Source organism: Alternaria postmessia, assembly GCF_024291825.1.
Source record: "Alternaria postmessia strain BMP 2775 chromosome Unknown scaffold_17, whole genome shotgun sequence".
Taxonomy (NCBI): domain Eukaryota; kingdom Fungi; phylum Ascomycota; class Dothideomycetes; order Pleosporales; family Pleosporaceae; genus Alternaria; species Alternaria postmessia.
The window spans coordinates 155,434-171,994 of NW_026260090.1; the positions used below are offsets into that span (position 1 = coordinate 155,434).

Genomic DNA, 16,561 nt, shown 5'->3' on the forward strand with positions numbered 1-16,561 from the left:
ACTCAAGAACCAGGCAACGCCGATCGTAGCTTAGTATGCCAGCGGATAGGACACTTAACAGCTTCCTTGCAATGCCATCCTCTCACGGTAGACCGAACCTGATGAGCTTATGTAAGCTTCAGGCCGGAAAGCGTCTGTAAGTGTCTTACAATCCTTCACAGGCGGCTCGTATGTAGCTAAGCCTTCGTCTATTTCATCGACATAACCCTCCTTTCAGTCGCAAAATGGAGTGCGGAGGGCCATAAACTCTGGTGCGAAGCAGGCATGTACTTCCTCAATACCCAATTCCCTCAGATTACTCATTGTCGTCCTGGTCGTCGTCAGATCCAGATTCAGGTTCAGAATCCGTATCAGAAGGGACGGGCTGGACTCCATCCTCGGGATGAAGTTCAATCCACTCCCGTATCACGCTTTTCGCCTCTTCGAACTCCCAATCACTGCGCAAGCTCTCTCTTAGTATAAAAAACATACGTCTAGCCAGCATCGCCTCTGGTGCGAAGGCATAGAGCTTGTACTTCTCGGACGCGTTGTCAAGAAATACTTGCTTCAACATTCTGTCCTCATCTGTAACAGGCTCAACATCCGCCACACATTCTTCGTCCTCTTTGTCGCTATCCATATCTTCCGGTGTCCAAAGCCAGAATGGTGCTCTATAGGCCATGAATTCAGGCGCAATGATAGCTGAATCCCAATCGATGACACCCGTGATATCCACTTCAGTCTCGTTACGCACCTCCGCCAGAAGGTTGTAAGGCTTGAGATCGCCGTGAACCAGAACACACGGGCCGTCTAAGAAGCCGCGCATTTCCAGAGCCCTTGAAATTGTTTCGAACCCGTCCCAGACTTCTTCGAAACAAAATCCAGTGGACCTTTCCCATGCGCGCCACCGCTCGCATTGCTCCAAAAGATGATCGATAGGCTTGCGTGCCAATGCCGGCTTGCATGTTGGCTGATCGTCATAAGCTGGTGCACAGAATGTGTTGACGCAGATCGGGGAAGTGGATGACTGCGAAAGATTTTCGGATGATATATCACCAGCAGGGCCTTCGACTGAGGCGATGATGGAAGCAAGATTGGTGACATGCTTGGCAATGCACTGCTTTTGCTGCATATTGAGGTGGTTCCATAAGTCCAGACCAAGATTACGGCCAGGGAGGCGCGTCTGAATCATGTACGGTCGTTCGCACATATTCGTGGTCGTAAGGTCATAGCTGAAGACCTTAGGAATCGGCAAGGGTAGCCGTGAGCCGACCGCCTCCAAAATTGAAACTTCGTGCTTCATTTTCTTGGCCATATGAGTATCCGAATCGTCGCCGCTGAAACTCATACGTGGGATGCGCACGATGTACGAATCGAACTTTGCGACCGATTTCTTCTTGCGTGCGCCCAAGCAGCAAGTCAAGAACGAGTGCAATCCAAACTTCTTTGGATATGATGCTATCGTGACTCCAATGACTCGGTTATATGTGCCACCCGTCATCTCATAGATCGCGATATCCTTAAGGCTTCGGCGAAAATGTTCCGTGACGAATTCAGCAACTTTGTGCTGGAAGGTCTCGAATGGTTCCTGTCCGCAGAGAGTCGTTGCCACTTCCGAGGCTACACCGTCATGCGCTTTCTGTTGCTGCTGATCAACGCCATCTTTTAGATCATTTACATGTTGTGTGCTTGTCCCTATGGGCGATGTTTCGACGCAAGATGCATCTACAACGTATGCGGGCGAAGTGGAAGAAGTAGAAAGATGAGCTGACATGATTCTGACGAAGGACATGAAGAAGCGTTGTGATGTGGGGAAAATAGTGTTTTGATGTGGTTATGTACCTTTGAAACTGGGCGCGTTGTTATGCTGGCAATTCTTTGTTTGCTAGTGACAAGTTTTGTCGGTGCACAGGGTTGTTTCCCTCTGGATCATCACTGCGCGAACGGTGTGAACGCTCAGCCTGATTCACCTTCTTAACTTTAGGTCTCATATTGCTACAATGCATTTCGTGAACTTCACGTATAAAATGTTCCCGCAAGTCATTCAACGTCTGCGCAATCCAACACTCAACTCCACTAATAGACATATAGCTCCAGGAGAACTACAAAGCATTTTCGGAGTTTTCAACACACTAGTACCATGGATAAGAACGGCAATCCTACTGGAGGCAGGGGGACTAAGCATCATTGCCCCGGAAAGTCAGGCTGGGTCGGCGACGAGAGCCCCGGAGGCTGTGATGAAGATCACATCGGCAATATGTACTACTGCAAGAAGCACGAGATGCCATGCCGTAATGGCTGCGAAGGCAGAGCTCATCTAAAAAACCAGGACGGCTGTCTGAAGTGCAAGCAAAGATTTATAAGGGAAGCAACGAAGGAAAAGGAGGCAAAGAAGAACCAGGAAGAAGTTGAAAAAGGCAAAGAAGATGAAGCATTCTGGAATCCGGGAAAGGGCAGGAAGAAATAGAAGAGAAACGTGGGATCAAGAAGGCGGCAGAGTGATGTGGTTAGACGAAGTGGATAAAACCAAGGCTATCATGGGCTGACAAGACACGAGAGGCAGATTAGGTTATTCATGCTTGGGAGTTTCTTCAGTAAACTGGGAATGAATCATTATCCATAATTATGGTCCGAGCATACCTCGAAATACACTTTTTGAATCGACTGCAACAAGGAATGCATCTTTATGATCAATTACTTGTCATCTGCCAAAAGCTCTAGCCGATCTATCGAGTGCAGATGAACCAAGGTCTCTCTGGCCATATAATCTGACAGTGTTAACGGAACAAAGAGGGTCGCGGACACTAGGCGATTAATCAGGGCAGGAACCTTTCCAGCAGCATGTTGGGCGCATTGAGATAGGTGTATCGTCGAAAGCAGCAATAGAAGCATTATTCAATGTGCACTCTCCAAATCCGTGGATAGTCACCCGTTGTTTTGGAATGCGGTTTGTGACTCGTGTCAAATCGCCATCGCTTGAGACAAGATAAAAGCTTAGAAAGCGGTCGACGTGAAACAAGTCATATGAATCGGTGGCCGTAGCACAATCAAGCGTCTATTATCGTTCCTTCGTAATCGGCAGTGAGCTGAGGCTTGTGAGCTGAGGCTTGTGAGCCTTTCTAACACGCTGTTTCTCTCAAATCTTCCTGCTTGTTAGTATATTCTTTCCTTTGTATTGCAAGTCACCAGTATATCTGGCTATGCAGACACGTTGATAAGATCGAACTCTTTATTATACCTAATGAATGGATGGAAGAGCGTTCAAATCGAACTCTGCTTCCCAAAGTACAAAAGCCTTAACCCCACAAGTTACAAATTAAGCTCGAGATACTCCTAGCTGATATCCATAGTCTTCCAGTAGCCACCATACGGAATTACCGCGTCTAGTATTCATCAACACTGATTAGAAAGATCTGAATTCCGTTAGACATCATCAGGACCAAGCTAATATGAAGAACTCACATTATAGTAAAATTCGAGTAAAGATGTTAAAAAACCTTTACTTAGGGCAACCCTTGCCCCATCCAGTTGTCGGGTCGCAGCAGTTCGCCTTGCAAGTGGCCTTGACTGAGTCTGGACACAGATTGCCGTCTGCAAAACGGATTTCTCCGCCAGTCTTCGTGCCGGGGATGACGGTAGTCCATCCATCCTGAAGCGTGCGCGCCTTCTTGTCGTGAAAGCAGCAGTTTGTGTCTGTCCACTTGACTGTGCATTCGGCGGAAGTAATGGTGGCGAACATGCCAATGGCGGCAATGACCGTGGAGATGATTGTGTTGGAATGCATGTTGACGGGGTTGGTGAAGTAGAATCGAGATTTGAGAATCGTCTGTGGGAAGTTGTAAGAAAGGTAAAGGAGTGGCTGTTGGAAGTGATTGTGCTGTGAAGAGGTATCTGTACGGGGAAATGCTGTCCTTAAATACAAGATAAAGCCTCGGTGTAGCTTTGTCGCCGTCGAGATGAGGATGAAAGAGCCAAGATGCTTCTGAGATGATTAGGTCCAGTGCGTTCTCTGGACCTTCGTATTACTATACAGCCAAGTGGCCTCCTATCTAGGTAGGTGGTGATCGTAAGCACACGGAGTACGTTGCGGTGTATTCTAAGATTGCAGCTCAGTGACTTCGCTGCACCTTCTGTGAGGCGATCCTGCCAGATGCCAGCACTAACACGCGACTGCGGTTACAGGGTACTTAGGCACAACCGAGAAGTGACTTGGCGACCCTGTAAATCTACATCAGTGAGCATTATATCCTCGAATTCAACATTAGTGGAAGTTTTGCATTGCGTATGTGAAGACAAAGCATGAAAACAAACCGAATTCCTCGACGTGATGGACACAGAATCCTACCATCCTAAAAAAACAGCATGTATCCTGTATCTTCACCATGACTAGCGACAGCAACTGGTACTGATCCACAATTGAGCCATGTCTATCAGTCCGAAAGTCGGGAATATTTTCACTGGCTATCTTCACAAAGAACCGTGCTCGCGCGCTGCCACATTCATGTCTGCTGTGTTAGTCGAGGTAACATCTAGAGGAGCTCTGTACAAGTCGGTTTACGGTCGTAAGACTAAAGATGAGCTTTAAAATCTTCATAAATCTCTCTTCGCCGACAAGACTTGTAATTCTACTTAAGTCGCAGCGATATTATGGTCAATTCTGAGTAGAAGGAATGTTATCTAGGATATATGCACGGTCAACTATCTGCTGAGGTCGAGTAACCAGCTGACCGTAACACGAATGCATTCGGGCCATGCTGTTTGCCAAGTAGGTCGTGCAGCTCAAACAGAGGAAGATCGGTCAATCAAAGGGGTCCCAAGCAAGACGACGCGCACTTTCGCGGCGAGTTCCTGTACCCCGGCATCGTAACTGAGCGTAGGGAGACCATGAATAGAGTGAGAACGCGTGTAGCGCTGCAGCTCTAAGTGTGACAGGTGAGGCAGACAACGCCGAGGCATCGCTACTGATGCATTGAAATCGAACGTGCAGCGGGATATCCAGACGACAGTCCTAAAGGGATGAGTTGATGGACCGACGATAAGATTGGAACCAGTCCAAAAAGGTCTAGCTAGAAGATCACTCCAGCTCTACCTTGCCGAGATCTGCATTCCGTAGTTGTCTCTTATTGGCCAGTGGGTACTTTTTAACGGCCCGCTCTAGACTTTGAGTATCCCCGTTGGGTTTCGCTTTCGCACTTCCAAGGCAAAGTGGTGTTTTCCTAGCGATGGCAAGGCTCCGCTATCTACCGTACCATGGCATTAATAGAGTAGAGATTCAAACCTCTGTTGCTCCAATACATGCCCTTGTAGAAGACTCCGAACGTCGAGTTGCCGAAGCAGAGCCGCTGATGCTGGTCGTTCATCGACGGCGTTTCTTCGTTCGACACAGGAAGCTTGGGATGAGCGTTCGAGCATTCTTCCAATGCCATAGTGACAGCTGCTGCCCGATAGCTGATCACTACTATCTCTGTCCGTGATATTAGTAACTACGGCAACGGCGTAAAGACGGAGGGTTGATTAGTAGTACAAACGGAGGTTGTGCTCGACACGAGGGTTTTGAATAAGATGACTATTCACCATCGCTATGCGCGCCTCCAACCCCTAGCGCATCAACGTGGAGGATTAGCCAATCAGATTGAAGTCTGTGCAGACCAGTCACATACGTCATCGACGTACTAACATAGTATCAGCTAGTGAACGCGTCGCGACAATGGTCACAACACGTTCTTCATCATTTGACCTGGATCAAATTAAAGCTCGTCGTTCGATACCTCGCAATCGCGTTCTTGACAGAGCTTGGCAAATTCACAGTCGTCGTGCACAAGACTTACGATACGCTAAAGTCCTCGCCCTTGTTCAACTGTCTCGCCACGCTGGAGCAGCTCGTCAATCTCATCTTTCAAAGCGCTTTGACACGCTTATCCTCTACCCAGCGCATCTCAACTGGAGATATTGGGGAGAATCCGCATCCATTGCAGCAGATTTCACTCGTCGAAGCCGAGGTGCCTTGGTGGGCAAAACCAAGTGTTGTGTATCGCAAGGGGATCATCAAAGTTGCTCAGTCGAGCTGTACTTGGAGGAAGACCTGCTCGGGTGTGGCACACCGTGCACGTAAGACCTCTGATCATGAAGCGAGGTGCCCTCGATTCTTTCTTCAAACGTCCTGAGCCTAAGAAACCCAAATATGAAGCAACTTCGCAAAAGTCTAGCCATGCATCCTACCCCTTGGCCATTCCGTACCTGCCCACTTCATTCACGGAGCAGTTGGGGTTCGCTCCTGCCGAGGAGGGGAAGATCATGAACGATCAGCTGGATCTGGACCTCGTGTACTATCAGCCTTATGTCCCTTCCGCCATCGCACCGGGACTTTTTGAGTTTCTTCGACAGGAACTCCCGTTCTACCGTGTCCAGTACAAGATCACCCGCGGAGGAGTGCAAACTCAGATCAATACTCCACGGTTCACTACTGTCTTCGGTGTTGATGATACGTCCCGCTTTGCCCTCGACGGTAGTATCGTAGATGCAAAGACGGGGAAGCCAGTTGAGAAGAACCGATACAAGTGCGCGCCTCGTCCGATTCCACAGTGTTTGGAGGAACTGAGAAAGGTGACGGAGGGCACCACTGACGAGACGTTCAATTTCTGCCTTGTCAATTACTACGCGGATGGGAAAGACAGTATATCATACCACTCGGATGATGAGAGATTTCTCGGCCCCAACCCAGCAATCGCATCTTTCAGTCTTGGTGCAAAGCGCGACTTTCTGATGAAGCACAAGCCTATCCCTCCCAAAGAGGGCGTTGTGATAGAAGAGCCAAAGGGAATCAAGCTGCCCTTGGGATCCGGAGATATGGTATTGATGCGTGGCAAAACGCAAGCGAATTGGCTTCACAGTATACCGAAGCGCGCAGGCCCGGAGGCGGGCAAGGGGAGGATCAATATTACCTTCAGGAAGGCGATGATCAAAGGTGGTACGGAAAACTACTACCAGTACAATGTCGGCACTGGGGAAGTGCACAAGTGGGATGCGAAGCTTAAGAAGATGGTGTCCTGGTCGACGGCGACGGAAACCATAGCGACTGAAAGTGCTCCTGTTGATGGCGCTGGAGCAAGTAATAGAGCTTAATGGACTATAGGGATTGGTTCAGGTAATTTTGACGACTAAAACAAACAAATGTTAGCATCATGATCTAGCCAACGTATGTAATCGAAGTTATCTTTTTCCGATGATTACTTCGACAAGATTTGGTCACGAGAGTAAAGAGGATCGCCTAAATACAACGGAAAGCTTGACTATGAGCTTGACCATGAGCTTGACCTCAAAAGGCTCTGCAGGATGCATGCTTAGCTTGCCGACGACAGGTCCTGTCTACGAACGCCTGTTTCATCACCAACGTAGATAGACTTTGGTGGCCATCTCGTGCTCCATGGAGCGCGACCCGGAGAGGCGGCGGATGATTAAGGCGGCGCTGGTGAGCAGGTGGCTTGAGCGTGGGCTAGCCCGACCCCGCCTGGGGGAAGCGCAATCACGAGGAATCCTGACCTGGGGAAGAAAGCATGAGGAGGCTTCAGCTTTGGAGATGGTGGGAACCGTGAAGATGTTGTCGCCACTGTGAAAGATATCGCGTGTATTAGTAAAGCTGCGGTGGGCCTACGCGATAGTGACTTGGTGAAGGATCGCATGTCGCAGGACATCTTGGCGATGATGGCTGAGTGTGGTCGGAGTTAAAGGCCGCCTAATTCTCTCCACGTCTGTACCAGGCTTCGACTACAACACCGCAACGACCCCTTCCAAACTCTTCAGCGTGGCGGTATCCGAGTCGCCGAAGCTGTCGCCGAAGCTAGCGCATACCAACTGCGCGACAATTGACTACTTTGCGCTGTGCGAGCGTGCTATCGTGAGGTGGGCGCGTTCGACGAGAGAGCTGGTGGTGTGTGCAAGCCTATGTGAGAAAGTGCGAATCAGCGCATGGTTTTGGCATTGAGCAGCTGCTGACAAAGATTAGTAGGCGTCAACAGGTCTTCGGTACAGCACTATACCACATATCCACCACTGCGCGCTCGATCGCCCATTGCGTAAGCTGCGTCTTCCCCTCAGCAGGAGGAAGCACTCCGTGGGCAGCCACCACAGAGAGGGCTAGCCTATCGCGAACACCCCAAACACTTCTGAGCATACGCTCGTGCACCACAGGTGACATACTCACAGAGAGGGAGCCACAAGGTGTGTTGTACTTGACGTCAAACACGGGCTGGAGAGCGCAAGCAGAGCGCATACAAGCCAACACCAGGGCAGTGCAGCCATTTCAATCCCCAGGCCTCAGAGTCATACCACTTGGCGTCTGGAGATAGCTCAGTTCCCGAAGATTTAAGACCGCACAAGGCCGCGATTGCACAATCGCGCACCTTGCGACCTTCGACACACTCCCTTCTGCAACGCGCCCACTAGCGACGGACCGGATCTGCACGAGACGACTCTGGACCACAGAATACCCTGGCTTTGCGTCTCAGGCGGCCACCAACGCGTGAGATTTCATCATTCATCTCGAACGGACTTAACCCTTAAGTCCGTATTCTCCGTGGAATTCATATCACACCAGCGAGCGACACCATCGCAACCATGCCGCCAACACCACCTTCAACAACTTCCTCTAGCGCAGGACACTCGCCGCCAGATCCACAATTCAGAGTTGTGCGCAAACGGAATCGCGTTCCTTTGTCCTGTGGAGCATGCAGGCATCGAAAGTAGGCATACATCTCAAACGAAAAGAGACGATCGTCGTATGCTGACAATTGTAGGCTGAAATGCAATCGAGGCCATCCCTGCGACAACTGCACCAAGCGCGGAGATACGGCATCATGTACGTACGCTGCCCCAGGCAACCGCAAGAAGAGTTCAGCGAGCACCGGCTCTGCGACTACGCCTGATGACATGCAAAATCGCATTGATCGTCTTGAAGGACTGGTTCTTTCCCTGATGACCAATGGCGCCCAGAGCGCTGGACCTGCTGCTGCTCAAGCCGCTATCGCACACAGTCTGGGCAATGTTGGCCCGGATCAGCAGTTTGATGCCAGCCCGATGATCACCGCTATGAGCACCGGCGCGCCTGAATCGATACCCGAAGAAGACGTGAACGAAGAGAGTGACATGGAAACTGTCACAAAGTCGATTGGGGTCATGAAGGTGCACAACAACCATACCATATTTGCCTCAGAAGCACATTGGTATGCAATATTGGGTGAATTGTCAGAAGTCAAAAACTACTTCGCCGAGCACAAGAAACAGTATGAAGATCAGCTCAAGCGGTACAAGGCGACGCATGTCGAAGATCGACCACCGGGTACTTCCTTCTTGACGGGTGGACAGAAACCTAGCTCCAAGGCCGAAATCCTATCACGCTTCCCGCCCAAACCCACAGCCGATCTCCTCGTCTCGCGCTTTTTCAACACATACGATCCTGGCATTCACATCATACATGGCCCAACGTTCCAAGAGGAGTACGATAGACATTGGGCACAACCGGAAGAGACGCCCGTCATCTGGCTTGGGACCGTATTCGCCATGATGTGCATCGCGCTGCAGTCGTATACACGAGCTGGTGATGAGCCTCCCGAGTACCACAATAAGTCTTGGGAGATGTCAAGGGAGTATGGCGACTTGACAGCGCAATGTTTGATCATGGCGGACATCACACAGCCCATCACGGGTATGATGGAGACCCTGCTTTTGCACGTCCATGCTGAGTATGCTCGTAGTAGGGATGCAGAAGTGGGTATTCTGATTAGCACAGGCATCGTCGTGCGACTTGCAATGCGAATGGGTTTGCATCGAGATCCAGGACCATATCCCGGCATACCCGTGTTCCAAGGGGAGATGCGGAGACGCATCTGGGCTGCGGTACGCTCATGCGATCTGTTGTTTTCAGCCCAGGCTGGATTGCCACCAATCGTCCGACCGCGAGACACAAACACTGAGATACCTCGTAACATCTACGATGACGAACTGCACAAAGACATGAAGATACTACCTCCTTCAAGGCCGGAGACGGAAGCTACACCGACCCTTTTCCTAATCAATCGAACGAGGCTAGTCTACAAGCTTGGGGAAGCAGTCGAGTGCACAGATACCTTGACGTGCGCATCGTACGAGGAGGTTATGAAGCTCGACGCGGAGGCCAGAGAGTTGCACGACAACATTTCGCCGCATCTCAAGATGCGAGGAATGGATGAAGCGGCACGCGACCCTTCTACTTTGATTATGCAACGCTTCACATTGGACCTCCTCTTCCTCAAGATAATATGCGTCCTCCATCGGAAGTACTTGTCTTATGCGAGAGTGCAATCGCGTTTTGCTTACTCCAGAAAAGCTGTCATTGAAGCCTCGATGATGCTACTCAAGCACCAAGCGACTCTGCATCGGGAGTGTCAGGCCGGCGGTCGGTTGCGCAATGTCAAATGGTTCATCTCGTCGTTGACCACCGTCGACTTTCTTCTCGCTGCAATGATCATATCGTCCGACCTCTACCACACCGCGCGCGAAGGGTCGGCTCGTTCTCCGCCATCAGCAGATACGCTTGTGTGGAGTTCAGATCGGCGCGAGGAAATGCTCGAAGCGATAGAGGTAGCAGTAGGCATTTGGGATGGCCTCAAGGATCACTCTATGGAAGCATACAAAGCGCACACCACACTCGGCGTCATGTTGGACCAGTTGAAGAAGAGCCGATCAGCAAGGCAAGCTCCGAACGGCTTCCAAGCGGCTTCTTCAGCGTACCCCGCAATGGCACCAATGGAAGATGCCAACGTCGCGCCTGAACATTCGGCAGCAATGACCCTGGGCTTGCTTAGCACGGGTGGTATGACGCCTAATGCTAACATGTTTGATCAGCGATACCCGGCAGGAATGGCCAATCTACTAAACGACCCTATTCCTCAAGCATCAACGGGCTTGACACCTCAATACAACCAGCCAACAAGCGGAACAGCGGGGCCAGAAAACGCAGCAAGTCCATTTTCAAACCTCTTTGGGGCAAACCTCTTTCAAAACTTGGATCTTCCGCCGACGGACAATATCAATTGGGTACGTACTCAGAGTGATCTTGAATAAGGACAGTCTGCTAATAGATCAGGACGCATGGGATTCTTACATCCAGGGCCCAGGCATTGAGTCGACGAACAACTTCTTCCCTATGGACTTGAGCAATATGCCTATGCAAACTGAGCAAGCAGGAATGCCGGCCACGGGGCAAGCACCAAATCAGCAGCCTGCGCAAGGACCTCGGACAAATGTGTTTGGACACGATGTCTATATGGGCGTAAGTATTGTCTCACACATTTACTGCTTTATTCTGATGGCTGACAGCAACAAGGCTGATCCGAAGACGAGCTCTGGTGAAGGGTATGCTCTGGGTTTCATGCTACCTAAACGATCGAACTCGTAGTTCACGCGCTGACGTTATTTGCGGTATGGGTCATGAGGACATGAATATGTATTTTGAGCGTACTATGTCGTTTGCATGGTCTGTGGATTTCCAAAGCCGAAGACGGCGGAGTTACCAGATATCCCCAATTGTTGGTTGATCTAAGAAAGGGAAGTATAGGCGGACGGAAGGAGGCGCAGCAAGCCATGTGCCCCACGACGAGAAGATAAATGAACTCAGCTCAAGTTTGCGCTTGTATCAAAAAACCCACTTTGACGTGTCTGTTACTTGTACCTGGCCAACTTGTCTCTTTTAGTTGTCTTGCTTCAACTCGTATCCAAATATAGCGCGATACGATAAGGCCATACCAAGCTTCGACCCCGGCCAGCTGCCGCGTTCCTGCCCCACTTGAACCGCTGGACCCTGGATCACGGCCTGGCAAACGTCATCGCAGTCACGACAGCTTACGCGCTCGCGGGCCTTTGTTTGGCCGTGAGGCTGCGACGGCCACCCGCCTCAGCCTTGGGCTGTACCCATAGCAGCTGTGCCTCCTACGTCTCTACCGTCTTCCTCTCACGCGTCATTCACCCCCGCCACCTTCCAGGCTGAACGCTGAGAGCTGCGCATGTCCCTGCAGAACCCGTAACAACACCTTTTACACCACGAATAACGGTCTAGCACTCGATCACTCCGTACTCACCATGTCAAATCCGCCCACCATGTCTCCACCCATTCTCACCGCGACCGGCTTCTCACCTCCTCCGCCGGGCGCCGACCCCATCTCGCCCATCTCACGAAGCGGCACCTTCCCTCACAAGACTAGCCCAGCAGTCGTCACACAAACGCCGCTCATCGACACGAACACACCTGCGATAAATGACGCGCCCGTCGAGTTGGACGGAGGCGAAGTGACCCCGGAGGAACTGAGGAGACGAACGACAGAGGAGGCAAGTGGAGTCAGGGGCTCTATGCGGTCACCGGATGAAGAGGGCATCGATGCCGAATTTCTCGGCGAGGGAGAAAATCTGGGCAGGGATGCTAGGGAGGTATGTTCACACCTATGCGCAGAAGTCGTCCAAATGGCGTAATTTACGTTGTGACTACCTCAGGACATGACAGAGAGTTAGAAATGATTGAGCTGACATATCACTAGAAACGCGCAGCCATGCTAGCCTCGCGCTCGAAAGATCCAAGCGTCATAGTTGATGTACCGAAAGAGCCTACGGCTGAGGAGGTCGAAGCTGCGAGGAAGGCAGATGCGTTGCTGCCCCCAGGCATGAGGGGGAAGATACCCGAGGCTTAAGGAGGAGCTTTTGTATGTGGTGCGCGTTATCGTGTACACGATGCAGGGAGGGATGTATTATGTATGACGACGTGCTGGGAGTACGGGCGACGATAGATGGGATTTGCCTGAACGATATGACATCTAGATTCAAACTCATAACTGCACCTAGAGTGAAGAGCTGCTAGATTCCATTAGTCTTACCCACATTTCGTTAGGCCTTCGCGCTCGATATTCCTGTCGGACACACCATGACGCACCGTTGCAGCCGCTAGCCTCCTCGGAAGAGTCTACATAAAAGGCCTCAAGCCCCTATTTCCTTCTTTCTGCCTACAAAACACTTGCTACATCTTGTTCACCAAAAACTACATGATTTGTTCCAATGTCTGCCGCCCGTTCGGTGCCTCGCGAGATATGATCAGCACCAAGTCATGACTGTCTTGCCTTTCTTCAGTCAAAATCTCCAAAATAGAGATGCGAGAGTTTCATGAGATCTATTGTGGCCGGCGTATCAAAATTCGACATGAGTATCATGCGGAAACATACTCTTTGAGCAATTGTATGGGACATGAAAATCCTGTACTACATTTTCTGCTTCCAAAATCATCGGGCTGAAGGTTCATGTTTTTCTGTTCAGCGTCTGAGTTGCTTTACTACGCTGTCGTATATAAAACCACTGATTCACAGGACGAAGAATCTATCACTCACCATACGTGTTTCAATCTACCAAAAAGCGAAGGTATAAACATCCATGCTCGCTGCCCGCTCTTTCTCGCAAAATGACTTTCGACTCGCCGACTCGAATTACGCCGTTCCTTCACAGATGACGGCATCAAACAAGAAGGAACAGAAATTCATGGTTCTGTGGACCAAGCGCGAGAGTTTCACGAAAAATATCATGCTGTAAAGACGCCCACTATTATCAAAACACGACTATGCATCCTTCATGGAGTGAAGCGACCGTCGGTCCCGGAAGGTGGTCGATTCGAGCTATGAGATCATTGGCCTACGCTGGGCTACCCGAGCGAGCACGTCAAAGTCATAAATTTTATCTCGACTTGTTTTATGTCTGGCTAGTGAATTCCAGAAGTCCATGTAACGATTGAGAGCTAAGTTATAAAATCACTATAAAACTGTACTGCATCTTTCTACCTTCACTCTCTCAAATTCTTTTATGTTGGTTAGCGCTAAAATTGCTAATCTGCGATATCATGCTGTCGAATTGTTCGTCCCAAAAGAGGATGAACCCGAAATCATGTCTTCCCGTCTCCCTTCTCATAATGCCATAGATATGGACAAGGTTCTTTGAACAGTCTGGTCGCAAAGGTTGAATACGACAAGTGCACCTACTTGGTTAGTCGCGAAAGGCTTACATGGAAGGTTGCAATCTCTGCATGTAGCCTCTTACTCTTTGGTTTACCCAGAAGTTCCAGTCCTCAAGCACTTGAAACATATTGGAGATTCTCCATGTAGTTTTCTTGCGCCCAAAGAAAACGGTTCGGAGTTTTTGTAAGCTTGTCTCGTCTTATTCGAAGTGTACGAAGGCGGCCAAAACGGAAGCGCTGTGTCTCCATGTGCACTGGTTTTTGAGAAGCGACATCAAACCATGAACATGAATTGAACACATGATGTCACTGGAGAATCCATGGACAAGAAGCTCTAGGCTGGATAAGATTCATCTTTGCGACGCTTCGGAACTATATACAATCGAATGAGATAAGAATGTGCTGTCTGCCAACAACCTCGAATAGCAACTCCCAGTTCGACTACTTGCAGTTGGTTCCCTTGTAGACGAAGGTACCATCGGAGTTCTCACATCCGCAAGTGCTATCCTTAGGGCTCTTGATGCATCCCGCACCGTCACCGCTCTCCTCACCCTTTACACCTGCTGCATCCCAGAAGAATGTCCAGGTACCGGCTTTGGCCTTCATCGCCGATCCTGGCGCGCAGTTGTATGCTTCGCATGTTCCATAAGGCCAGCCATGGTTGCCATCGTACTGGTGGTCTTGAGTGAAGACGGCGAAGGTCTGCTTGGATGTGCGTGTGTTGTGGCTGCACTCGGCGGCTTGGATAGCTTTGCTGGTCTTGATGGCTGTATTCATTGTTAACCTCTATGTTGGCATGGGATGAACGAATGTGAAGCATACGTGAACAGCTGGGAGCTGAAGGGTAGCTGCCGTTTGTGTTCGAAGTCGCAGGATCCAGTGTGGCAGTGATGGCTGTGACCAGCATGAAGACGGTAGCGACGGAGTACTGAGAGAACATCATCATGAAGGTAATTTCGATCAACGAGCAGGTTGTCAAGATGCAAGATGTGATGTGGTGAGTGAAGCAATATCTCTTGGCCACAGCGATCAAGCTTCTTATACAAGCTCAACACCAATTCCATCCCTTGCCGTATCCCTCACGGTAATCAATTTTCCCATAACATGAGGAAGGACTACCAGATCCACATCCACGTACCACAAGTTACGCAGTTCTCGGAAATTTGCGGTCTGGCCGATCTTGAAACAGACTAGACAGGGATGACAGTTGCGCAAAGGCCACAAACCGCTCTCAGGTAGAGTGAGGAAGTCGGAAGTTCTGTGCCGCTAACGGGCCGAGCCTTGATGTCATATATGTAGTTTCGTCCCCGTGGTGCTATATTGTCGCGCTGATAGATCCGGCGTCGGATGCGGGAGCCTTGCACAAGCGATCCGGGAGCCCCTCGTCGTCTTCGTATCCAGAGTCGTATGCCCAGTCGTCAGGGTCTTGCGATGATGAGGCCGGAAGATCCTCGGTGCACTCCGACGAGTCCTCGTCCGTGTTCGATGCGTAGTCCCAAAGACTCTCGTTGACTTCACCGATATTGGCCCATGGTATTACACCCTCCTCTGTGTCACTAACCCATTCTTCTCCTTCAACCTCCTTCACAACCCACTCCGCTTCAGCAGCGTCATTGATCTCAATCCGCTTCGTCATTGCGATAAACTTCTCTTGACGTGCCACAAGCTCCAACTGAACCGCCATCGTATCCCTGGTATACTCAGGCTGGTTCTCTTCATACTTCCTAGCCTTTACCTTGGACTCCGACACCCAAGCCGCCTCATCTTGGAGTGCTAGTTCAAGCTTCGCTAGTAGTTCAGTAAGACCTGGAAGAAGACTTTTATATGCCTCTTGCAATCCGTTGAACTTTTCGTTCTCCACCTCAAGAGTGCCACCACGCTTACCAAAGTCGTGCGAGAACCAGTTTCTCATCTCGTAGATGGATCTGTCTTGGTCCATGGCTCTTGCGAAGATCGTCCACAGTGAGCCTGCGTGTTCGGAAACAGGCCACTTAAATGCGGCTTCGTACTTGATCTCTTTCCGGTCTTCGTAGAATCCCACGTGGCGTGAATGTATTCTGCTCTTGATATTGGAAATGTGTTCGTCCAGGGGGTCTGGACGACGAGCAGAGCGGAGGGACCAAGTATCTTGCTTTTGGCTTGCTAGACAGTACTTGTTGTCGCAGTCGAGTGTGAAAATGATGAGGTTATGAAGGCTTTGGGTGAGTTCGAGGTAATGCTCTGCTGTGGCCTTGGAAAGGACCTTGCCGCAGATGTTGTTAGACTCCATGCTGAAAACGCAGTGCTTGGTAGAAGTAATTTGCGTCAAGACTTTGAGACTGTAATGGAAAAGATTTGTAGTTGAAGAGGAAAAAACATCCGGGAGAGATTCCTTATATACTCCGTATTGCATAGCCTACGACCGTCCATGAACCTGTTGGCAGACCTACCACGGAAATCATTAATGGCAATACACAGATTTGATCACATTACCATGGCTCACAAAGGAGTTCCAGGGCTTTTGTTCAACCCAGAACGTGCGATTGTATCTCTCGCCTCTGATAGGTCGCGCGAGACCTTATCAAG

At 50.2% G+C, this 16,561-nt stretch overlaps 6 protein-coding genes across 6 annotated transcripts; 2 read left to right on the plus strand and 4 right to left on the minus strand.

Moving 5' to 3' along the window:
* Positions 1-295: 295 nt before the first annotated feature.
* On the minus strand, positions 296-1,753 carry J4E82_003828 (uncharacterized protein; the record flags this gene model as incomplete). The annotated part of the gene is made up of 1 exon (XM_051730111.1): positions 296-1,753. One exon carries the CDS (start codon positions 1,751-1,753, stop codon positions 296-298), a length of 1,458 nt encoding a protein of 485 aa, XP_051590079.1.
* Positions 1,754-3,478: 1,725 nt separating this feature from the next.
* On the minus strand, positions 3,479-3,763 carry J4E82_003829 (uncharacterized protein; the record flags this gene model as incomplete). The annotated part of the gene is made up of 1 exon (XM_051730112.1): positions 3,479-3,763. The coding sequence occupies one exon, from the start codon at positions 3,761-3,763 to the stop codon at positions 3,479-3,481; it is 285 nt and encodes a 94-aa protein (XP_051590080.1).
* Positions 3,764-6,102: 2,339 nt separating this feature from the next.
* On the plus strand, positions 6,103-7,101 carry J4E82_003830 (uncharacterized protein; the record flags this gene model as incomplete). The annotated part of the gene is made up of 1 exon (XM_051730113.1): positions 6,103-7,101. One exon carries the CDS (start codon positions 6,103-6,105, stop codon positions 7,099-7,101), a length of 999 nt encoding a protein of 332 aa, XP_051590081.1.
* A 1,491-nt stretch (positions 7,102-8,592) lies between these two features.
* J4E82_003831 (uncharacterized protein) lies at positions 8,593-12,692 on the plus strand (the record flags this gene model as incomplete). The annotated part of the gene is made up of 6 exons (XM_051730114.1): positions 8,593-8,717; positions 8,772-11,049; positions 11,099-11,284; positions 11,339-11,367; positions 12,027-12,435; positions 12,543-12,692. 6 exons carry the CDS (start codon positions 8,593-8,595, stop codon positions 12,690-12,692), a joined length of 3,177 nt encoding a protein of 1,058 aa, XP_051590082.1.
* A 1,745-nt stretch (positions 12,693-14,437) lies between these two features.
* J4E82_003832 (uncharacterized protein) lies at positions 14,438-14,939 on the minus strand (the record flags this gene model as incomplete). Its single annotated transcript, XM_051730115.1, has 2 exons — positions 14,438-14,763; positions 14,819-14,939. The coding sequence occupies 2 exons, from the start codon at positions 14,937-14,939 to the stop codon at positions 14,438-14,440; spliced, it is 447 nt and encodes a 148-aa protein (XP_051590083.1).
* Positions 14,940-15,311: 372 nt separating this feature from the next.
* J4E82_003833 (uncharacterized protein) lies at positions 15,312-16,265 on the minus strand (the record flags this gene model as incomplete). The annotated part of the gene is made up of 1 exon (XM_051730116.1): positions 15,312-16,265. One exon carries the CDS (start codon positions 16,263-16,265, stop codon positions 15,312-15,314), a length of 954 nt encoding a protein of 317 aa, XP_051590084.1.
* Between the last annotated feature and the right edge of the window lie 296 nt (positions 16,266-16,561).